Consider the following 24,779-nt stretch of genomic DNA (forward strand, 5'->3'; position numbering starts at 1 on the left):
AGTTTTCATATTCTTTTTAATACATTGTCTGGCATTTCATGGAAATCAGTACTGTCTTTATTTCTAGGACAAATCTGTTGCCTTTAAGATTTTTGAATTGGGACTAAAGAAATACGGAGACATTCCAGAATATGTATTGGCTTATATCGACTATCTCTCTCACCTCAATGGTAAGCTGATTCTAGAATCTGTCGTGTCTTTTCTTTTAAGATTTATTTATTTTTATTTTGTGTGTTTTGCCTGCATGTTATGTGTGTACCCAGGTCTTTATGGCCCTCCGAGGTCAGAAGAGGGCATTGGAGCCTCTGGACTGAAGTTATAGATTGCTGTCAGCTGCCACGTAGGTGTTGGGAACCAAACCCAGGCCCTTTGGAAGAGCAGCCAGTGTTCTTAACCTCTGAGCTATCTCTCCAGTCCTTGCCATAGTTTCTTAATATTAAACAATCTGGCCTGGCGGTGGTGGCGCACGCCTTTAATCCCAGCACTCGGGAGGCAGAGCCAGGCGGATCTCTGTGAGTTCAAGGCCAGCCTGGGCTACCAAGTGAGTTCCAGGAAAGGCGCAAAGCTACACAGAGAAACCCTGTCTCCAAAAAAAAAAAAACAAAAAAAACAAACAAACAAAAAAAAAAAATATTAAACAATCTGAAATTATGTACCTGGATTTGGGTGGTTTTATTTTCTTCTTTAAAGTGTTGTAATTCTAACATTACACTAGAAACAGCTTCTTGATAGGCACCTAGGAAATAGTAGCCTATCATTCACTAATTCAATATTTTAGTTTTTAGACGGGGTCTTATTATATAACAGTGATTGGCCTAAAACTTGTAGACCAGTTTGGCTTTGAACTAACAGAAATCCACCTGCCTACAAGTTTGTTACCATGCCCAATTTATGTGGTGCTAGCATTCAGCCCAACATCTTCTGCATGCTAGGCAAGTGTATTAGTTCTCTAGAGGAACAGAATTTACATAGAAGGAACGTGTGTGTGTGTGTGTGTGTGTGTGTGTGTGTGTGTGTGTGTGTCTGTGTCTGTGTTAGAATTATTTACAGGCTGTGGTCCTGTCTACCAAGGGAAGGTCCAATAATCCAGTAGTTGTTAAGTTCATAAGGCTGGATGTCTCGGCTGGTCTTCAGTATATGCCAGAATCCTTAAGAAGTAGGCTCTAATGCCACTGAAGGAGTGGACTATCCAACAACAGCAAGAACAAGCTGGCAAGGAGTGAGAGCTTCCTTTTTCCTTGTCCTTTGTATAGGCTGTCACCACAGGGTGTGGCCCAAACTAAAGATGGATCTTCCTACCTCGAAAGATCTGGATTAAAGCTGGGTCTTCCCTCTTTAAGAAAAGATTTCTGGGGGGCTGGAGAGATGGCTCAGAGGTTAAGAGCACTGGCTGCTCTGCCAGAGGTCCTGAGTTCAATTCCCAGCAACCACATGGTGGCTCACAACCACCTATAATGAGATCTGGTGCCCTCTTCCGTCATAGAGGCAGAACACTGTGTATAGAATAAATAAATATTTAAAAAAAAAAAAGAAAAGAAAAAAGAAAAAAAAAAAGAAAAGATTTCTGATGGGTACACCCAGCCACGTGGATTTTAGTTAGTTTAGATGTAATCAAGATGACAACCAAGAATAGCCATCACATCAAGCTGAGCTCTGTGCCCAGTCCTATCAACAATGTCTCTACATTCCCTGAATAAATGGTAGATGGTTGGGACTCTACAGAGTGGTTTGGAATCTGGAAAGTGCTACCCACAATTAGACGAAGCTGCAGAGTCAGTTAGAACGGGGTTGTTTGTGTTCTTCTCTAGCCACACTGTGCAACTATCTCTTATCTCCTGGGCCTAAACAGATACTTTCAAAGCCCTCTAGGGCTGGTGATGTAGCTTGGTGATAAAGTTTTGCCCAGTAGATGGGAAATATGGAACACAATGCTACAAAAGAAGAAACAAAAATGTCTATAGCCACCAAACTCCAAGACACTTGTATAGTAACGTAAAGCACTCTCAGGTTATGGGGGTGAAATTTGAAAAGAAACGTGTTCATATGTGTGTCTCTATAAAAATTACTATAATTATTGATAGTTCAGGATATATAATTTCTTGGAAAAGAAAAAAGAAAAACAACTTGGGGAGCTGGAGAGATGGCTCAGCAGATAAGGAGTACTTGCTCCTCTTGCAGAGGACCTGGGTTTGGCTCCCAGCAACCAAATGGTGGCTTGTAGCTGTCCATAACTCCAGTTCTAGGGGATCTAAAAGCATGTGCATGGTATATATACATGTATGCAGGCAAAACAGTCATGCACATAAAATAAATCTAAAAAATAAAAATTTAAAAAATGATCTTGTTGTTTTAAGAAAACTTGTATTTACTTGTATGTGAGGTTAGGTGTGTAAACTTGAAACTATTGTTTTCCCATTGGCAACTTGGTTGTAATAATTAAACCTTTCATAAGACTGAGAGGATCAAGTAAGTTTCTGCATGTATTTGATTTGTCTATGAAATATAGGAAGCAGTAACTATAGCAGAGCCCTGATGATGCACTGTGGGGCAGGTAGATGACAAGTCTAAGCCCTGGAGTTATTCTGAGTGGCTTTGAAGACGCTAGACGTTTACTGAGCAAGTGACGTGTGCCTATGCCAAACGGTGTGTGTGCCAGATTCCAAAGACTTAATTTAAACAAATAAATTAATTCAAAGAATGTAAACTATTGTTTACATGTTGAAAGGACAGTTTGAGTATGCTTAAGATTAATCTAACCCTCTTAGTATGGCTAGCAGGGATTTGAATGACATTCTACTGCATTCCACTGTGTGGACAGCACTATCCTAAGGGTTCACAGAAAGCATGTGAGTTGGGTCTTGAAGATGAACAATAGTTAGCCAGATAAAGAAAAGGGAAAGCATCTTTCCAGTCAGACAGCACAGCAGGTAGTGAGAGGGGAAGGTTATGTGGGATACTAAAAGGGATTTTTGGAACAAACCTTGGATTAAAGCATGGATGAAATGGAAGATTTAATAACATCTTTAAAAATATGGGCTAGAAAGATGGCTCAGTAGTTAAGAGCACTGGCCGCTCTTCCAGAGGACCTGGGTTCAAGTCTCAGCACCTGGTGAGACTCAGCAATGGAGACTCACAACTTCAGTCTCGGGCTCTAACACCCTTTTCTGGCTTCCAGGGGAATTGAATGCAAGTGGTGCACAGATAAATGCAGAAGCACTCCACATAAAATAAAAATTTAAGGGGTTGGGGATTTAGCTCAGTGGTAGAGCACTTGCCTACCAAGCGCAAGGCTCTGGGTTCGGTCCTCAGCTGGGGGGGGGGGGGCAGGGGGACACGACAAAAGTAAAAATTTAAAAATATGGGCTGGAGAGATGGCTTAGAGGTTGAGAGCATTGGCTGTTCTTCCAGAAGACCTGGGTTCAATTCCTACCACCCACATGGCAGCTCACAACTGTCTGTAACTCCTGTTCCAAGGCATCTTACACCCTCACAGACACACATGCAGACGAAACACCAGTGCACATAAAATAAAAATAAATAAATCATTTAAAAAAAATTTTAAAATACACTATATTCACTTGAAGTCATGAATATGACTTTGGGTGAATACATTTAATCTTTCATGGACTTATTTTGCATATGAACAGTTAGTAAATTGAGTATGCTAAGACATTAAAAATAGGTTACATTGCTGTATTAAAAAAATTATTGAAGTATAATTTAGATACAGTGAATGTACTCACTTAAGTGTACCATGTAATTCTCATTAGTTTTGAAAGGCCAATAGGACATGTGATTCATACATCACAGTTTGCACTGCACTGCAGTACATGCCAGTTCAGTCAAGGGTAAAAGACCTTGCTTCTAATGACTGCTTTGGTACTCAACAACAGTGAGCCAGACTCAGTTCAGTGGGGTTCGGTTGGCATCTGTTTGTCTCAGACAAGGGTCTCAATATGTATCTTTGGCTGGCTTGAACTCACAGTGTAGACCAGGCTGGCCTAGAACCAGAGATCTGTCTGCCTCTGCCTTCTGAGTGGTGGAATTAAATAAAGGCTTGCTCTACCAGTCTCTCAAACTCAGTGATTTTGAACCTCCAAATTTCCTCATCTGTAAAAATCAGTTGTGACAAGTTATTTTTCTGCACTGGATTTTTATGAGGATTAGCTTGAGAATTGTGAGATAAAGCTTGGGGGTTTGTTCTGTTTTGCTTACAAAAAATAATTGTTGAATTATAAAGCTTTCTTTGACCTAACATTTAATTTTTTTTTTTTTTTTTTAATATCCTAGAGGACAATAATACCCGAGTTTTGTTTGAACGAGTTTTAACATCTGGAAGCCTTCCTCCTGAGAAGTCTGGGTAAGTCATGCACAATGTGTGAGCTCTGATCTGTGGGACTGTGTGCTTGAGTGTGCATTTCAGGAGAAATTTCTTTTCTGTCTAATTTTCCCTACTTGTAATATTTTCATACTCACCTAAGCTTTTTTATTTTATATATGATTAGAATTATTTTGAGACACTTTTATAATTTATTAAGTATTTTACTATGTCTTTCTACTTTAGTATTTCTAGAACTTAATATATTGGCATTCTGGAATGTATCTCCCTAGTGGAAAGCAAAGACTCTTCTGTATTGAAAGCTGGTTGATGGGTTTATCTAAGTTGTCCCATTACCAGTAAAAACTCAGGACTCAGACATTACTGTAAAGACCTCATATATCAAGACAGAGGAGGAGGAACGACAGCTGACCCTCTCTCCACACTTCCCAGATCAAAAAGACCACGAAAAAACCCGAGTCTTCTCTTTCTGTGTGTCACTGTTCATATTCCTGGATTCTCCAGGGCCAATTCTGCAGCTAATTGCTGACTCCACCCCCAATTCAAGGTTAACTTTATTAACAGTCTCCGGGTTTAAGTGCTATCAAATATCCCACAGCAACACTGGTTTTCCATGTTACATCCCACCTATGGCTTTGCCTGGGGGGCGTGTAACATGGTCTAGTGGTCCAGCCAACACAGTAAGGATTTGCATCTTGGCTTTGTTTTCCAACTCAGCCACCTAGACAGTGGGAAATTCCACCTTACTAATCCTCAGTTTCTCACCGAATCACAAACATGTCTACCAGTGTGGGAGTTCTATAATTCTTGGTACAGTATAGGTGCCCAGTATCTCACTTTAGGTGCCTGTGACTTAAAGTAATCTGAGACCATTAAAACAGCGATGTGGTTTGGTCTCAGTGAATCATAGAATCATAGAGGATTTTGGAATATTTTTGTTTTGTTTTGTTTTGTTTTTCGAGACAGGGTTTCTCTGTGTAGTTTTGGTGCCTGTCCTGGGTCTCACTCTGTAGACTAGGCTGGCCTCGAACTCACAGAGATCCACCTGGCTCTGAGTGCTGGGATTAAAGGCATGTACCACCGCCGACCAGCTGGAATATATTTTTATTCATACATTAGATGAAGAAAATCTTCCACAACATAATTTATGCCACTAAGTAGTGATGACGCCACATTATGCAGGAAAAATGATAGAACTCTATCTAGGTTCTTTTTCCATCAACAATTTATCCTCTCTCTGATGTCTTTTATTTACCTCAAATAGGAAGATAAGGGGTGTGTGTTTGTGTGCGTGTGCGTGCGTGCATGCATGTGTGTAAGAGCTTGAATGTCCAAATATTTAGGTAAAGTACTGTGACTGTGCTTGACTTTCAAATACTTAGGCAAAAATAAAGTTAAACAAATGGGGGGAAAGTAACAATTATTAAACCTAATGAAGACAGGTATTCATTATATTATCCTGGTTTCTATTATTTGGAAATCTTTATTTTAAAACAAACTTTTTATGACTAAGTATTGGTTATATTTACTTTCTTACAGAGAAATCTGGGCTCGATTTCTAGCTTTTGAAAGTAATATTGGTGATTTAGCTAGTATACTCAAGGTGGAGAAAAGGCGGTTTACAGCATTCAGAGAGGAGTACGAGGGCAAGGAAACAGCCTTACTGGTGGACAGATACAAGTTCATGGATCTCTATCCTTGTTCTGCAAGTGAACTCAAAGCACTGGGCTATAAGGTATGTACTCAGCACCAAGTACAATATATGCGCTGTCTCCACTTCCCTGGGGTTTTTTAAGAGTTCCTGGATAATTTCCATTCTAAGATCAGTTCTTTACTATGTTGCTAATAAAACAAAAAAAATCATTGTTTTGTTGTTGTTTATGAACATCAAAAGTAACAAAAAATGAAAATTAAATGTTTGAGATAGAGAAAGTAAATGCTTTCATGTGTACCTGGAACTTGGTGCCTTATGTCTGATGGATGATGGAGGAAGTCTTACTATCTGTTTTTTGAAACATTCTTATCACCTGATGAATATTTTTGATGGAGCTTAAACTAAATGTATTTGCTGTTGCATATTTTGTCAAGACACCATGAAGGGACATGGCCAGGCATGGTGGTACACTCACAACTGTAGGCCTAGATCTAGAAAGGGGAGGCAAGAGGCCTGCAAACTGGAGGCTGTACAATCAAGGCAAAACCACAGCTTGCCAAATGCATGCTGTTCCTTGAGAGAGCCCTGGGGGAACTGGCTTCTCTAAAAGTGGTCCTCGTCTGTGTAGATGACTGACCCATAAGAAAGCTGCTAGTCCCTGAACCCAAATGGTTTTGAAGCCTCAGGAATAGTCCTTGTGCAAAACACCATTGGTCCCTCATTCTTGGCCTTTCTATGCCCTGGGCATGAACAAAGGTCAAGGGGGGAACTCACCTGAGTCTTAGGTTGGTCCCTTTAAATCACCTGGCAATAGGATGTTCTTGGCCATCATCGTTTTCCTCAGCGCCCTCTTTTGTCCTGAGTCTCACTCTGTGTCTGAACTAGACTACAAACTTTGAGAGAAATTATACATAATTTAGCTTTAGGCCTTTTCTTTGATGGATGCTCCAATTCTGCACCAGCCCCATAATCCTATTCTGAATCAAAGGATTCCTAATAACCCACATTTTACTGTTAGAAAATGAACAATTTCTACCTCTACTTTACTTCTCAGTGAACACCACAGACATTTTAAAACTTATTTAAGAATTATTAGAAAAGACCAATTTTTTCTAGGATAAAGTGATTTTAAAGAGTTGAATGAAAATAAAGAGAGCCAGCAAAGCTTAGTGGGTAAAGGAGCCTGCCACCAAGCCTGGTGACTTGCGTTCAATCCCTGGAAGCCACATGATGGAAGGAGAGAACCATCTCCCACCAAGTTAAACTCTGTGCACCTATATGCATGACACACACACATAAATATAATTTAAAACAATTTTTGGCCAGACAAGTAATTGCCAGGTTTGCACACTTTTAATCCCAACATTCTGGAGACACAGGCAGTGTAGTGTATCTCTTATCACTGTAAATTCAAAGCCAGCCTGCCAGAGATACATAGTGAAATCCTGTCTCAAAAACAGAAAAAAAAAAAAAAGAAGAAGAAAGAAAGAAAATTTTGACTATTTCAAACTAGAGCTACTTTTTTTTTTTTTGGTGTTTTTGTTGTTGTTGTTTTGTTTTGTTTTTTGTTGTTTTTTTTTTTTTTTTTTTGGTTTTGGTTTTGGTTTGGTTTGGTTTGGTTTCTTTGAGACAGGGTTTCTCTGTGTAGCTTTGGAGCCTGTCCTGGAACTCGTTCTATAGACTAGGCTGGCCTCGAACTCATAAGGCATGCACCACCACCACCCAGTGAGTTACTTTTTTTTTTTTTTAATTTATTTACTGTTATTTTATACACATTAGTGTTTTGCAACCATGTATGCCTCAATCAGATCCCCTGGAACTAGACAGCTGTGAGCTGTCATGTGGGTGCTGGAAATTGAACTTGGGTCCTCTCGAAGAGCAGCCAGTGCTCTTAACCAATGAGCCATCTCTCCAGCCCCTGAGCTACTTTTTAATATAAATTTCCAGCCTGTGTTTCCACTTCCACTTTGTATTTGGGTAGAACTAGAGCACTTTACCATGTGGTCTTCAGTGGCATAGTGAGTTGTGCACCAGAGTGAGCAATTTACTGTGCCTACTCAGTTAGATTTGCCCACATAATAGCAAGGTCACCACTGTGTCAGAGCAGATTTGAAGACTGAAATGGATAGGGCCTATTAACTGTCCTATTCTCTGACATACCTTGGAGAGGGTCCTACTAGAGCTGAAAAGGTCAGAGGTGGGCTCCCAATCCTCGATCTACTTCCTGTTAGCTATGTGATCCTTTCTGAGCTTCAGCCTGTGCCATGAATGTGAACTGATTGCCTCAAAGAGATAAATACAGTCTGGCTAAAACAGCCTGACAAATGAGGGCGCTCAGTATGCGTTCCTTTTCTCCTCAACCATTTTAAGGACCTTCACTGCATTAGGAAGATGCTATTAGCCAGGATAGGTGCAGAGAATCCTTATCTTGGCTTTCATGAAGCAAGACTTCACTTAACCCAGGCTCTTCGCTTTAACTGAGATGTTATTCAATTCCAATGGAAGAGAGGTATCAAAAGTCTAAATCTCAGCTGGGCATGGTGGCACACACGTTTAATCCCAGCACTCAGGAAGCAGACCAGGTGGATCTCTGTAAGTTTGAGGCCCTCCTGGTCTACACAGTGAGTTCCAGGACAGCCAGGGCCATAGAGTGAGACCCTGTCACAAACAAACAAAAATCTAAATCTTGAATTTTCCTTCAAATTACTCCATCCTCTCTTTGGTGCCCATTCCTACAACTCTTTCTGAAAAGGCTTGTATCTATCCTGTGAGGACATTGCCTGGAGACAGTCCAGTGATTCTTAGCTGGGGTTGAGATAAAACTTTTTAAAGTCAACCTTCAAAGCCAACGGCTTCCCTTGTTGAATACTGAACAATATGTATCATCATGAGATTTCCTGCTTATCCTTCTCCGTGCTTCCTGTGCTTATAACCCAGTTATTCTTCCTGTAGCCTCAAGACTATAGAACTACACAGTACTCTGTAAGACCCTTCTCAGGTCTAGGATCTTCTGTTCTGCATTTTCAGGATGTCTCCCGTGCTAAGCTAGCAGCTATAATTCCAGACCCAGTTGTAGCTCCTTCCATAGTGCCTGTCCTGAAAGATGAAGTGGATAGAAAACCAGAGTACCCTAAGCCAGACACTCAGCAGATGATTCCATTTCAGCCACGACATTTAGCACGTAAGACCCAGTACTGAGACCTCGGTTTGTTTGATTTCAATCCAAGGTGTGGGGGGGGATGTAACCTGGCCTTTTCCACTGTAGGTTAATTGTTAGGCTTAGGTTCACAGTGACGAGTGACTTGACAGTAATCCTTGAACCAGATGAGCTAAGAATTAAAAAAAAAAAAAAAAAAGCAGCGCTGAGCACAGCAGATTCCAGTCACCGATTTCCCAGTGGCAGTTCTCATAAAAGCTGCCGTGTGCAGATTATTGAGCAGCTGGAGACACACTGTGGTCAGTCGTGTTGTCTGCACCACAGCTGTGAATCTTAGGAGCCCCTCTATGACCAAGACCTTCTGATTCAGTGTGCTGTTGAAAAAAAGGATTGCTAAGCGTTGTGTAACTCAAAGTAGTGACAAAAATGTCCTTTAGTCCAGCCCTGGCTTGCTTTACATGAAGTCACTTGTCTGCTTCCCGGGGCCTGTGAGACTGGCACTGTGCTTCCTGTCTGGCCCATTTCAGTTGGTCACGGGGGAAAGCACTGAAACCCTTTTGTGAGTGTGGAGAGGAAAGCCGCAGGGACGTAGACAGTTGCTGTGTGCAGGCCACTTGATTTCACTTGCTTGTGTCGAAACTGCCCCCCTTGTTTGATGCCCGCCTTCTCCCTCAGCCCCAGGCTTACACCCCGTCCCCGGTGGAGTGTTTCCAGTGCCTCCTGCAGCTGTGGTTCTGATGAAACTGCTCCCTCCTCCTATCTGCTTCCAGGTGAGTTCACTGTACACACTGGCTCTGTGGGCCACAGTCATTGTGTGCTTCTCCTCTTGCAGAATGGGAGTACAAAATAGTTAACTTGTCAGCTAACTGAGATTAAATGTATTCATGTCATAATAGGGTCCTTTTGTACAAGTGGATGAACTGATGGAAATTTTCCGAAGATGCAAGATACCAAACAGTGAGTAATAGAAGCTCCATTTCAGTGTGGAGTCCACGTTACTGTTTCCCAAGGAGGAAGGATTGTTCTCTCCCACTGAGGTCTCTAAAACCAGTTACCCAGGCTGCAGCAGTACGGTGACACCCTGGAGTGAAGTGGGCATATCCTGATCTAATGTCACCAGATCCTAGCATGCGAGTGCACTGTCCGACCTGTCTTGTCACGCTCCTGGTTCACAGCAGCAGGTGACATGCAGCAGTGACACATTCCATGCTTGCTTCGGGGCATGGGATGAGCAGAGTGCTTGCTCTTCTGTGGCACACCGTTGTAAGCATCCTGCCCTGTCTTTTGCTCCATCCCTGTAGCTGTTGAGGAAGCTGTGAGGATCATCACTGGTGGGGCCCCAGAGCTGGTTGTGGAAGGCAATGGCCCGGTGGAGAGTAGCGCTGTGCTCACCAAGGCTGTCAAAAGACCCAACGAGGACTCAGACGAAGATGAAGAGAAGGGGGCTGTGGTCCCCCCCGTTCATGACATTTACAGAGCGAGGCAGCAGAAGCGAATACGATGAGGGGCTTCGAGACCTGCCCGCCTCTGAGAGAAAAGACTCTACCCAGGGTTCCTTTTTGCCTCTTAAGTCATATGTTTGAAAAAAACAGTGCTTTGTTACAAGGGTTTTGGAAACAAAGTTGTATTGTCATTGGTGCCTCTATCATCTGGTTCTTGAGAAAAAAACAAGCCTGTGTGGATTTTGAATATGAAACAGACCTATCCTCTAAGAAAGATTAGGTTTTAAATAATATGAGAACAATACAAAATGGCAAAGCCACATCTTGTTCCTCTTCAAGGCTTCTTGTATGTGCCACTTGAAGATTTGTGAGTTTTCCACAGTTTTATTTTAAAAACTGGATGGCTTATGATTGCAGAATATTTTCACATTTTCTGAAAAACAGTTGTTCTCAGTTTGCTTATGTAGTCCTGCCTGTTTGTTTTTATTTATGGCAGAATATATGGCATCTGTTTTGTAGTTTACAATTTTTAAAAAGGTCCTTTGAAAGAATAAAGGACCTCAAAAGCATGCCTCCTTCTGTTTCTTTGTGTATGTGTGTGTGCACGTGCCTGTTTGTGTATGGGGGAGGGGTTGGGGCCATACATGCACACAGAAGCCAGTGGAGGACCTCGGTTGTCTTCCTCTATAACTCGTATTCCCTTGAGACAGACACTGTTTCTCACTGAACCGGAAGCGTACCTTTTTTGTTTGGCCAGAGGGTTCCTAGGGTCTGCCTGTCTCTGCCCCCAGTGCTGAGGTTATAGGACTGGCTTTTTATGTAGGTGCTAGGGACCCAAATTCAGATCCTCAAGTCCTCTACCCAATGGCCATCTCCCCGGTAGTTCTGCTTCTTCAGATTTTATGATCATAGATACAGACACTATATTATTCATCTAATACCGTTTACATTAAATGTTAACAGTACGTTAAAAAGTCATTTTCTGTTTTGTTTTGGTTTTTTGATACTTATAGGAAACATTTTTAAGAGACAAATTAAGGGCTGAGGATGAAGTAGGTTCAGTGTTTCCCTAACATGGTAGTACATGTCTGTAATCCTAGCCCTTGGGAGGTAGGAGAACCAAGAATTAAAGGTCATCCTATATTGACTTCAAGGTTATCCTGGGATGAAGGGGGTTGGGGTGGGGAGAGCATGGGCCTGCACAATCAGTGTGGCTACTGAGAGACAACCAATCTCAGAAAACAGAATGTCAAAGAAATGGGAACAAATTAAGCATTTTGTAAATATTTAAATATGAATGCCATTTCCCCAACGCTGAGGGAGATTGAGGTTTTTGCTTCTTTTGTTTTTTGGGTTTTTGTTTGTTTGTTTTGCAGTTGAAGAAAGACATTTATTGGGATGAGGAAGCATACATGTAGCAGGCACACAGGAAAAAAGACTCTGTCGACTGAGACATTTTTACTTACGGAACTTTTATTCTTGTGTGTGTGTGCCACATGTGCGGTGGGCCCCTGGGAACGGGAGTCACGTGTGGTTACAGGCTTATAGCCACTGGACATGAGTGCTGGGAACTGAAATTGATCCTCTGCAAAAGCAGCAAGTGCTCTTGGCCACTGAGCCATCTTTCTAGCCTCCTCTTCTTTTTAGTGATTTATTTTTATCTCTCTTTCTATCTCTGTCTCTCTCTTTCTGTCACTGTGTGTGTGTGTGTGTGTGTGTGTGTGTGTGTGTGTGTGTGTTCATGCAGTACCCATGAACACCAGGAGAGGGTGTCAGATTCCCTGGGACTAGAGTTACAGTTAGTTATGAGCCCCCTGATATAGGTGTTGTGAACTCTGGTCCTCTACAAGAACAAGAAGTGTTCTTAATTGACATCTCTCCAATCCCTACTTCATCTTTGTTTTTTGAAACAGGGTCTATATAGTCCTGGCTGTCCTGGAGCTCCCTGTGTAGATCAGGAGGCTGGTCTTGAACTCACATGGATCCAACTGCTTCTGCCTCCCAAGTGCCAAGATTAAAGGCGTGTACTACTAAGCCAGGCTTTGGCATCTTTCTTTTCTTTCTTTTTTTTTTTTTTTTAAAGATTTATTTACTTATTATGTATACAGTCTTCTGTTTGCATGTATCCCTGCAGGCCAGGAGAGGGCGCCAGATCTCATTACAGATGGCTGTGAGCCACCATGTGGTTGCTGAGAATTGAACTCTGGAAGAACAGCCAGTGTTCTTAACCTCTGAGCCATCTCTCCAGCCCGTATCTTTCTTAAAAGCAATGTCAGTATGAAATTCTTTAAGGACTCACTATCTCATTCTCTATTGAAATATATTTCAAAAGGTACTTACGTACATTTTTCTCATGAGCTAGAGATCATCTAAGAGACTAAAGTTAATTACCCAGTCAGGCCGTGGTGACACGTGCCTTTAACCCCAGCACTCTGGAAGAAGCAGAGGTGGGTGGATCTGTGAGGCCAGCCTGGTTTACAGAGCGAGTTACAGGACAGCCACACAGAGAAACCCTGACTTGAAGGAAAAAACAAAAACAAAAAACAATAAAGCAAATTATAGTGAGGGAAAACACATCAGAAGAACTACATTTTGCTCCTTGGTTTCTACCCAGGAAACAGACCTCCTCTTGATGCATTTCTAGAAAAGCTACTTCTACAGAAAACTAACTGGGCCTTAAAGGGCCATATAGTTCAGAAAGAAAGATGAACCCAGGAAGGATGGGAGTAACACACAAAAATAACAAAACCAAAACCAAAGTAGGATGGAGCTGCGGGGTTAAACTCATATACTGAGAACATAACTCAACTTATAATTTGAATTCAGATGTGATTAAATAATCCTGTGGTTAAAACTCAGCTTCCCCAGGTGGCAGTGGCGCATGCCTTTAATCCCAGCACTCGGGAGGCAGAGCCAGGCGGATCTCTATGAGTTCGAGGCCAGCCTGGTCTACAGAGCGAGATCCAGGACAAGCTCCAAAGCTACACAGAGAAACCCTGTCTTAAAAAACCAAAACAAACAAACAAAAAACTCAGCTTCAAACTGTTTCTTTTACTACCATACTTGAAACAAGATGTCACCAATGTATTGCCAAACCTAGCAAAGGAAGACTAGAAAAAAAATGTGAAACAAAAACACAAATAAAACCTCTGTCATCTCACAAGAGGCTGAGGCTAGAGGATTTCCAGAGTGTGAGGTCAGCCTGGCCTACACAGTAGGCTCCATGTTAGACCAAGCTGCAGGATAATAACACTCTCACCAAAAAACCAAAACCTATTTTTGCCAGCATTTCTACTGGACTGTGGTTAGGATGTAAATGTTAAGAGTTCACTTACATAGTAGTAAATAGTTGGTTGATTCTGTTTTAAAAAGGTATTTGAGGCTGGAGAGGTAGCTGAGTGGTTAAGAGTACAGACTGCTTTTCCAGAGACCCCAAGTTCACTTGCCAGCACCCATAACCACCGATAACTCCATACCTTCTGGTCTCCGAGGACACTCGTGTACACACATAGATACACAAAAATTAAATCTGCGTAGGATTAACTACTTCTACCCTAAAGCAAACCCCATTTAGAGCGGTAGCTTCCAGTGTCAGGGTTAGCTTTGAAGAGATTGATACATTTTTTTATATTTTAGGTTTATTTTATGTGTAGGAGTGATGTGCTTTCTCACATATGTATGTCTGACATGTGTGCCTGGTGTCTGCAGAGGCCCGAGGACGTTGTATCCTCTGGAGCTGGAATTAAGGCAGCTGTGAGCCACTGTAGGTGCGGGGAACTGAACCTGGGGCCTCTGCAAGGGCAGCCCATGCTCTCAGCACTGAGCTCTCTCCAGCCTCATACATTTTAAGAGTTTCAAACAAAAGTAACAAGTAACTTGTCGCTTGTTACCAGGTACCATGTTATTAAATAAATCTTCAGTATTCAATGCAGATGTCAGTTCACCAAGCATCAGAGCTACTAGGAAGAAGGCTGGGCAGAGTGGTATATGGTGTGTATGCCTGCACTTCCAGATGTTTGGGAGGCCCCAGCAGGAAGATAGCCAAAGCCCGGAGTTCAAGGCCAGCTGTTGGAGCTGGAAACAGCTCAGTGGGTAAGAGCACTGGCTGCTCTTGTAGAGGACCCAGGTTTGGATCCCAGCACCCATGCAGAGGTTCACAACCAAGTTCTAGGGGATCTGATGCCTCTTCTTACCCTCACGGGCTACTACAAACATGTGGTGCACATACATGCACTCAGGCACACATGCATGTGCACACGGGATTTTTTTTTTCTTTTTTGGTTTTTCGAGACAGGGTTTCTCTGTGTAGCTTTGTGCCTTTCCTGGAACTCACTCTGTAGCCCAGGCTGGCCTTGAACTCACAGAGATCCGCCTGGCTCTGCCTCCCGAGTGCTGGGATTAAAGGCGTGCGTCACCACCGCCCAGCAGAAATATTTTTTTAAAGCAACTGTAATTTGTAAAATATCCCTAGTCTGAGCACTTGCCACAGTTCTGTTTTGAGCATGCCAACAGTGCTTCAGATAACAAAGGCAGAAGCTGGGCGTGGTGGCACACACCTTTGATCCCAGCACTTGAGAGACAGGACTTCTGGGAGTTCAACACCAGACAGGGTTACAATAGTGAGACAGCAAACGGAAAGACCTGTGGGTGGAGACAGGTTCACTCACTGGCTTCTCTTGGAGAGGACCCAGGTTTGATTCCCAGCACCCACATAACGGCTCACAATGACCATCTGTAACTCCAGTTCTAGAGGATCCAATGCCTTCTGGCCTCTGCAGGACTGCACGCACATGGTGCAGAGATGTACAGGCAAAATACCTATACATACAAAATAGTAAAATTAAGCAAAACGGAGACCTAAAAATGGTTAGGTTTAAAGGAAGTGAAACCTGATTGCTGTTAACACTGGACACACCTTCTAAAAATCAAGTGGCACCATCATGACAGATTAGTTCTGGTTCTTGAGGTCAGAGGGCCATACACTGAAGACAAATGTAACAGAAAACCTACAGGAGGGCATTATTAAAGTTCCTGAGATTTATTTATAGAACCATCTATTTCTGAAGGCACCAGTGAAAACAATTTCTACATTTACTCTTGTGTATGAATGCTTTGTCTGCATGTGTGTATGTGCATGCTTGGAGCCAGAGGTCAGGTCTCCCAGAACAGGAATTATGGATGGTGTGAGCTGCCATGTGGGTGCTGGGAACCAAACCGGGGTCTTTTGCAAAGAACAAGTGCTCTTAACTGCTGAGCCAACTCTAGCCCTAAGAAGTAAATTTAATAGATAATAAATACAGCTTAGAGGTTATTAAGCTTCAAGATTATCCCCTCACCCTGACCATGACATTGCTGTGAAAACTGACCAAGAAAACTCATAACGCAAAGCCTGGTGTGCAGCCGCAAAGCCTGGTGTGCAGCCGCAAACACTGGTGTAGGTGGACTGTGAGACCAGTGAGGCTCAGAACCAGCATCAGTCAGCATCACCCGGCCATCTGTTCCTTCCCGCACTACTCATTCACATAAGAGTGGGGATGGGCAGAATCACACAGGTAGAGACGGTTGTCTGGAGGTGAAGAAAGCCTGGCGTTCACTACCAGAGATGGTGGAAGTAAACGCCAGTCCTAATGCAGGCTCAGGAAGGAAGCCTGCCCTAGAGGCCTGTAAATAAAATGTGCACAACTAAAGAAATCTGGATCCCATTGAATCTTGGTACTAAGCAGAAGTATACCTAAAGGAAGAGGCTACTTACTGTCCTTTGCTGACAATGAAGACATGTATAGGCCCTTCTCATGCACAAAACACTCTAATACCCATTATCCAACTCAGTCCCCAGAGCAACAGAATCGACAGCATTCCCATTTTATAGATGGAAATACTGAGGCCTAAAAGAGAAGACAACCACATGAAAAAGACCCAAATGTTGTGTGATATTTTGATCATGTTCTGACAAATAAAGCTTGCTTGGAGTCGGAGGGCAGGGGAGGGCAGAGCTAGCCACTAGCTGATCAAAATTAACCACAGAGGTTTTGGAGGACTGAGGAAAGCTAGGACAGGAAGTAGTAAGGCAGGGTGGAGAGGGATCTCCACCCCTTTTGGAGGAAGGAATGGAGCAGGTAGGAGAGAACTGGTGGCTTCTCTGCTCTTATTCTTCAGGTTCTCCCGATATCTGACTCCTGAATTTTTATTGATTAAAGAATAGAGTAACACTTCACCTAAACCAGATCTGAATCAGCACTGTCCACCATCCTGTTACAGATCGACAGGGAGGAAGAGAGCAAATGACCATGGTTGTTGCTTCATTCTCACGGTGGAAATAGGGGATTTGACAAGTTAGTATATAACCGAGAACAGATTCCTGATTTTTTTTTTTCTCACTATGTGGCCCTGGCTGAACAGGAACTCTCTTTGTAGATCAGTCTGGACTTGAACTCGAAGAGATCCCTCTGCCTCCACCTCTCCATTACACCTGGGATTGAAAGTGTGCTCCATTACACACCTTGCTCACTTAACACAGCTAATCAGTAACACATGTATCAGTATGATTCATTACCTGAAATGTGTTTATATTGGGTTGTGTGCTGTGTGGTGGTCTTTCTGTATGCTGTGAATGTGTTGCTCTCATTGGTTGATAAATAAAGCTGTTTTGGCCAATAGTCAGGCAGAATAAGGTGAGGCATACAATCAAACTGGTGATGAAAGGTGGAGTCGGGGCAGATGCCAGTCAGTCGCCAAGGAAGCAAGATGTGTAGAAAATGAGGTAACAAGCCAGGAACCACATGGCAAAGCATAGAAAAGAAATATGAGTTAATTTAAATGTAAGAGTTAACTAGTAATAAGCCTGAGCCATTGGCCTAACATTTATAATTAATATAAGCCTCTGAGTGATTATTTGGAAATGGCAGTGGCATGGGGCAGGACAGAGAAAAGCCTCCATTTACAGTTGTAGCTAGAGAATCCCATCTGCTGCTTCAAATTTAGTAAAAAATAAACCCAAATCACCTGACTGAGAATCCACTCACCTTTCCACCCAAGTGAGAGCCAAGGAGGCTGCAGCTACTGCTCTTGCTATTCATGACTATCAGCTCTAAACGGCTGGGTGGTACTGATTGTGCCCGCTTCTGCCCAGCTGTGGTTGAAGCACCAACTAAACAGCAGTCTCACAAAAAGACACATCTCCATAAATCTGTTAGGGAATTAAGTGAAATCCAACTATCACAAAGCTTTTAAGGATGAGGGCCTTATGCTGCACGAGAAGCATTCTACCACTGAGCTACATCATAGAACCTGCAAATAACTGGTGAATGATTGAGTAAATGACCATCTGCTGGGTGTGTGTGTGTGTGTGTGTGTGTGTGCGCACACATGCGTGCGTGCGTGCATGTGTGTGTGCGCACACATGCGTGCGTGCGTGCATGTGTGTGTGGCTGGGGCCCAGGGCTTCGTGCTGCTAGAGGAGCATTCTACACTTAATACAACCCACAGTAAATGTTGAATAATGTTTGAGTAAATGACCTAAGTGGATTTCTTCTGGCTCTCACTGTTAATTCTATGAGGAGCTCAGAAAGAAAATTAGGTAAATTACTTTCACAAAGCAATAAATGATTCTGTGAATACCATGGCCATGAACCACATCTCTTTTGTTCCCAACAAAACTCCAGCAGCAGAAAATACATGAGTGCTGAGCTGGGAGTCCGTAAAGGTCTTTATTTATGCATCAAAATTTCAAGTTGCCCAGTCTCAACTCCACCAGTTTAGGAACCAAGACGGGGGAAAGTGTTAACTCTTAGCAGCATTTTAGGGATTTAGAAGAACGCTATGTGAAGCATGAACCTAATTAGTCTTATTAATCAAAACCAGGAGTCAAATATCGGGGTGTTAGCCTGAAAGATCAGAGAAGCAGAGGAGCGGCCACTAGTGACTTCTTACCTCTCCGGACTCTCAGACCAAAAAGGACCCACCTCATCACTTCCTCTCTGCCTCCCCTGGGATTAAAGGCATGAGCCACCACCACCTGGCCTCTATGGTTAACTAGTGGCCAGCTCCATCTTCTGATCCCCGACAAGTTTTATTTGTCAGAACACAAAATACCACACAACAGCTCTGTGAAGTGGTGACTGCATCTTCTGCATCAGAGGGAAGGGAGGCTCTGTTCCCCATCCTGGGAGGGAGTAAAAGTTCCAAACAGGATGAAGCAGGCCAACAGTGCTGCATCCAGGTAAGGGGCAGGCGTCTCAGCCTCAACAGCACAGACGCCAGTGAGCTCTCCCCAAGCCTTCCCCTGGCCTCATTGAACACACTCTAAGAGCCTGAGACACGAGGGTACATTGGATTCTCATTCATTCTCATTCTCTCTCTCTCTCTCTCTCTCTCTCTCTCTCTCTCTCTCTCTCTCTCTCTCCCCCCTAGTATCAAACTTTCTTTTTTTCTTTTTGTTTTTTGAGACAGGGTTTCTCTGTGTAGTTTTGGTGCCAGTCCTGGATCTCGCTCTGTAGACCAGGCTGGCCTTGAACTCACAGAGATCCGCCTGCCTCTGCCTCCCAAGTGCTGGGATTAAAGGTGTCGCACCACCACTGCCCAGCCTAATATCAAACTTTCAATCCTCGTGTCTCAGCTACCCAAATGCTGAGATGACAAGCAATTACATTCAGTCTAGCTTTTTTTTTTCCAATTTGCCATATCTCTATAGATTAGAAGTCCCTTTAATAATGATCTTATCATTTCTACCTGAGTTCCTACAAACAGATCCAAGTCCTTTGTATAAATCCTGGGACTAGACTAGAGAGATGGCTCAGTGTTTACTGAGTACTGGCTGCTCTTCCAGTGGACCTGGGTTCGATTCCCAGCACCCACAAAGCAGCTAACAACTGACTCCAGTTCCAGGAGATCTGATGCTGCTTCTGGTATTTCAGGCACCGCATACCTGGTGCACAGAATTACATGCAGGCAGAACACCAGTACCCTCCTCAAACACCCAAAGCAAGACCTGTTCTAATAGTGCTGCCTCTGATCCTTCCACCTGGCATGCCTACCCCACCGCAGACCCTAAAGTCTACCTAACTCTCCTACAAACACGACTACCACACAGCGTTGAGCAGAAGGCTCAGAGCAAACAACCGCTCAGACTGAAACGGGGCCTCTGCCCCGCGTCACACAGAAACAATGGCCAGAGCCATTTTCAGTAGCTTCCAAGTCACGTCTACGCTCTTGTCCAGAAGTCTCCGTTACTACTAAACGATTTGGGGTTTGGTACCAAGGATCATATCTGCCATCTTGAACATGCTAGTCTAGCTCTTCACCACTGATCGACACCTCCAGGGCTCTAATTCCTCTTCCAGACAATCTGTCCTGAAGCCTAAATGGTAACACTGTTTTCTTTTGTATTTTGAGAAACGGTCTCATTTAGCACAAACTGGCTTCAGACGTGCTAATAGCCAAGGCTGGCCTTGAACTCCTAACCCTCTTGCCTCCACCTCCTAGGTGCTGGTATTTCAGGTGTTTGCAGACACATCTGGCTAAACTTTAATGACTTACTAGTCAGGTGTGGTGGCACATGCCTCCAGGCAGAGGGAGGGAAATTTCTGAGTTCCAGGCTAGCCTGGTCTACATAGGGAGTTCTAGGGCAGCCAGGGCTACACAGAAATAATAATAATCTGAGCACGTAATATAGCATACTTTTATTATTTATTTTTGAGACAGGTCTCACTATGCATCCCTTGATAGCCTGGAAAGTCACTATGTAGACCAGCCTGGCCTTGAACTCATGGAGATCCACCTTCTCCTGCCTCTGGAGGCACATTATTTTACTTGGAAACAAAAATCAGCATTAGATAGTTTGTAGCATGTATTTAGAGAAATCATCCTCAATACAGCCTTTCTTTTTCTTTTTCAGGTGGGGTCTTGCTATATACCCCAGGCTAGCCTTCTGCCTCAGCCTCTGAAGGGTTGGGATTTCAGGTGTACTCCCCCAGGCTAGGTTCACTATGCTCTCTGACCTGCATCCTGTCATCACTGCATAGTTTTCAGAGTGAATGTTCCTTTTGTCTGATGCCCAGGGAATCTGACTGGAGATCACTCCAACTTCACGGCTCTGTTCCTACTGTAATGTCCCAGTCTAAATACACACAGTAGTGCATATACTATACCCTCCCACCCCCCACCCCCGCCCCAGACAGAGTCCCTCTGTGTAACTTGGAGCCTGTCCTGGAACTCACTCTGTAGACCAGCTGGCTCCTTAGACCAGGCTGGCCTCAAACTCACAGAAATCCGCCTACCTCTGCCTCCCAAGTGCTGGGATTAAATGAGTGCGCCACCACTGCCTGGCTTCCTTTTTTTTTTTCTTTCTTTCTTTTTTTTTTCTTTAACAGATCATCTGTACCACATCCAAAGCACTCTCATGGTCACATGGTGTGTCGGGAATTCTGGTCACTCAAATTCCTTAAGAATTCTGCTCAAATACTGGGAGTTTTCTTCCTTATCTAGATTAGTGAGGGTGGGCTATTTTATCTGAAATACTTAAATCTAATTTCTGAATTAGAATTCCATCAGCACATTTGTGTATTCATCACAGTGGATTATTCTCTTCTTTCCTGTTATACTAAACTATATACATCTATCTTTTAAGGATTAAAAGTAAAAGGATTTAGACTTTCTTTAGACTTCATACATAAGTGTGGTCATTTTTCTGTTTTTCGAGACAGTGTTTTTCTGTGTAGCTCTGGCTGTCCTGGAACTCATTCTGTAGACCAGGCTGGCCTTGAACTCACAGAGATCCACCTGCCTTTGCCTCCTGAGTGCTGGGATTAAAGGTGTGCACCCCCACTGCCCAGCATGTTGTCTTGCTTTTGAAGGAGGCTCTCACTAGGTAGCCCAGCTTAGCAAGTTCAACGTACAATTCTGTTGCCTCGGCCTCCCTAGAGCTAAGATTAAAGGCACATGTCACCATGCCTGGCTCACACTTCTGTAGAAAGAACAATATTTCTGTCCGTGTTCTTTTAAGGTGGAGTCTTTATTACCCAGGCTGCTCCTCAGTTCCTGGGCACAATCCTACCTTTCAGGTAGCTGAAGTTACAAGGGCTTGTGGCTTCTCAATGCCTTCTCTCTCTCTCTCTCTCTCTCTCTCTCTCTCTCTCTCTCTCTCTCTCTCTCTCTCTCTCTTTGTGTGTGTGTGTGTGTGTGTGTGTGTGTGTGTGTGTGTGTACATCTTTCATTGTTTAAATGCAAGAGATTATACCAGAGCCTTGTCCATGCTAGGCAACCAGTAACCAGTGTACTACATCCCAAGCCAACAAATAAGCTTTCACAAATCAAGTTCTATCCCGCAGGTATGGCGGCAGAAGCCTGTAATCCCAGCACGTGTGAAGCAGAGGCAGGAAGGCTGCTGCAAGTCTGAGTCCACTTGTCCTACAAAACAAGTTCCGGGCCAGCCAGAGGTGTATATATAGAGAGAGACGCTGTTTCAAAAATAATCATGATAATAAAAAATAAGACAAAGTAAATCATCAAGTAACTCTGCCGTAGAACAAAAGGGCTCTGAACGCTGACTAGGCTGGACCCAAGTAGCAATAAACGGAGAGAGGTCGAGATGAGTGGGGTAGACACTGTAAGGCTACAGATGGCCTCATCACAAAACACCAACAGGGCCAGGCATTAGAGGCACGTGCCTTTAATCCCAGCACTCAGGAGGCAGAGGCAGGGGGATATCTGTGAGTTTAGGCCAGCCAGGACTACAGAGCTAGTTCCAGGACAGTCAGAGAGCTACATGGAGAAACTTTGTCTTGAAAAAGAAAAAAAAAACCACTCACAGGAATAGTGGGAGGAAGGCTGTGAAGCAATAGAACAATCATGGCTTATGACTGTCAGCATGGAGTATCTGAGAAAGAATGACCCACAAGAGAGAAAGGCCCCAGACTCCTTGGGAGAACCCGCTCCTCAGACACAGCGGCAGCCAACTGATGGAAGCTAAGTGCTACCTGTAAACTCAAGAGAACGAGAGAGAGCTCCTTGAGTTTGTAAACTTGCACTCATAAATACAGTCCTCAAAACAGAACTCCGTGCATTCTTCAGCGAGTCTTTCCAACAGCGACACAGGAACCAGCGCTATTAAACAGGAGTGTACCACATGCCATTCTCCACAGCAACGGCACTGGGCACTGCAGGAGCGGGGTTCTGAGGAGAGGAGCCGGTGCTGTGCGGCTGTGCCCTCAGGAGCGGAGGAGGAGCTTACTGAGGATTACGTCATAGTAAGGGCAGAACACCATCTTGTTATAGTTGACCAGGCGCACAAATTTCACTGCAACTTCTTCCAGCTCTTTCTGAATGGGACCCAATCCCCCTGGCACTGTAGGCAACAGCTTCTGATGACCAGAGGCAAGGTATGTCTCCAAGAAGGTAAAAACTCGGGACTCTGTGGTGGAAAGAAGAGTGATCAGGGGTGTCTCCTTCAGGGTGACATTATACACGTCCGATTCGGTGTCAGTTACTTTAGTCATCCCCTTCTGGGGGAGGCCTTTCCTAGTCACCCCAGATCAGATGTGCAGAACTTTGCAGTTCAGCGGGGAAGAACACATATATGCACACAGGGAGTCTGCAGCATTGGTCTGCTCTGCTCTCAGAGGAGCAGGACTGAGGCTAACACTGGCCATGGCCACAGGGCACACACGCACAAAGAAAGAAAAGTAAAGCAGGAACAAGTTCAAATCTGGGGCGGGAGAGATGGCTTGCCCTAAGAGCACTGGCCTCTGAACACACACACACACACACACACACACACACACACACACACACACACACACACTCTAGACTGACTGGGCATGGCACCACATGCCTTTAATACCAGCAGAGGTAGATGGATCTCTGTGAGTTAAAGGCCAGCCAGACCTACAGAAACCTTGTCTCAATAAACAAATAGAATCTCAGAAAAAATTGTTTGGAAAAAGGAAAGAGGGTTGAATGTGCACCTCCATGGTGGAGTGCATGGCCCTGAGTTCAATTTCCATAACTGAAAAGGTCAGAAGGAAAGAGAAGGAAGAGAGGAGGATGGAGGAGGACGAGTCCTGTCCCACTGCCTCATGCTCTGTCTTTCATGGCTCAGCACAGGCTTCCTTCTTTGATGCTCACAGTGGAAGACCACAGCAGTCATCTCGTTGATACTGTTTAGCCATCTAGAGACGTGAATGAATTTTTCAAACTGCCTGCCCTGCCTTCTGACCTGGGGTACACTCTCAAGTACAAACTGGTACCTTTGAACCCACAAACAAAAAGCACACTGACAGGGGTCCTACCCCTCTCCATTCCTAAAGGATCTGGATCTGGTTCTCCTGAGGTTCCCAGAGCTGGAAGCCCATCCGGAAGTGGAGGTCTGTTGTGGACTATTACTTTAACTAGGCAAAGATGTGTTACATTTGCTTATGCTGCATTTGTTTAATGATATAAAGATACGTTCCTTTGCCTGCCTAAGGCACCTGATTGGTCTAATCAAAAGCTGAATGGCCAATAGCTAGGCAGTAGATGGATAGGTGGGGCTGGCAGGCAGAGAGAGTAAGTAGGAGGAGAATCTAGGCTCGAGGGAATGGAGGGAGAATGAGGGAGAATGAGAGGGAGACACCGTGGACCAGCCAGTCAGGCAGCCACCAGACAGACAGACATGGAGTAGGACATACAGAAGGAAAGAAAAGTAAAAAGCCCTGAGGCAAAAGGTAGATGAGGAGAAACACAGGTTAAATTAAGTTATAAGAGCTAGTGGGACAAGCATAAGGCAAGGCTGAGAACTCATAACTGACAGTAAGTCTCCGTGTCTTTATTTGGGAGCTGGTTGGTGGCCCCAAAGAGAGTCTGCTGTAGAGGTCTTGTGTCACTCCTGCCAGGACTGTGTCTGTAACTGGCACTGCCATCAGGAAGCACATGACATGGTGAGACCTGAGCAGCTTGGAGGCTTCAGGCTGTTCAAAGGCCTTCCCTGGTTGAGTACAAATCACTATGATCTACAGAAGCCTCCTCCTCAATGACCACAGGTTAAACTGTGGCTAATGCAGGGCTGGGATAAAGCAGGCTCGAAAAGAACTGTCTTAGTTTTTTAAAAATCCACACTATTCATTTTGTAACAAGGATCTGAGTCGAGGCCTGTGACACTGAAGTCAGAGCCTTTGAGATAATTGTGGCTTCTGTCCTTGTCTGTCCTTGCCTGTC

General features: G+C 43.8%; 2 protein-coding genes across 3 annotated transcripts in view; one reads left to right on the top strand and one right to left on the bottom strand.

Annotated features, from left to right (window-relative positions):
• Positions 1-11,161, top strand: part of Cstf3 (cleavage stimulation factor subunit 3) — an 84,505-nt gene extending 73,344 nt beyond the window's left edge. The window contains exons 15-21 of the mRNA XM_059261036.1: positions 68-170; positions 4,291-4,360; positions 5,879-6,074; positions 9,021-9,174; positions 9,826-9,920; positions 10,047-10,107; positions 10,452-11,161. Of these exons, the coding sequence (XP_059117019.1) occupies positions 68-170; positions 4,291-4,360; positions 5,879-6,074; positions 9,021-9,174; positions 9,826-9,920; positions 10,047-10,107; positions 10,452-10,654 (882 nt within the window). The 3' untranslated portion in view covers positions 10,655-11,161. The remainder of the gene's footprint in view (positions 1-67; positions 171-4,290; positions 4,361-5,878; positions 6,075-9,020; positions 9,175-9,825; positions 9,921-10,046; positions 10,108-10,451) is intronic.
• An 11,378-nt stretch (positions 11,162-22,539) lies between these two features.
• Tcp11l1 (t-complex 11 like 1) overlaps positions 22,540-24,779 on the bottom strand; it is a 32,690-nt gene continuing 30,450 nt past the window's right edge. For both annotated transcript variants that reach the window (XM_059261037.1, XM_059261038.1), the window contains exon 10: positions 22,540-22,998. In XM_059261037.1, coding sequence (XP_059117020.1) covers positions 22,796-22,998 — 203 coding nt within the window. In that variant the 3' untranslated portion in view covers positions 22,540-22,795. The remainder of the gene's footprint in view (positions 22,999-24,779) is intronic.

This window comes from Peromyscus eremicus, chromosome 4 (assembly GCF_949786415.1).
Source record: "Peromyscus eremicus chromosome 4, PerEre_H2_v1, whole genome shotgun sequence".
Classification (NCBI taxonomy): Eukaryota; Metazoa; Chordata; class Mammalia; order Rodentia; family Cricetidae; genus Peromyscus; species Peromyscus eremicus.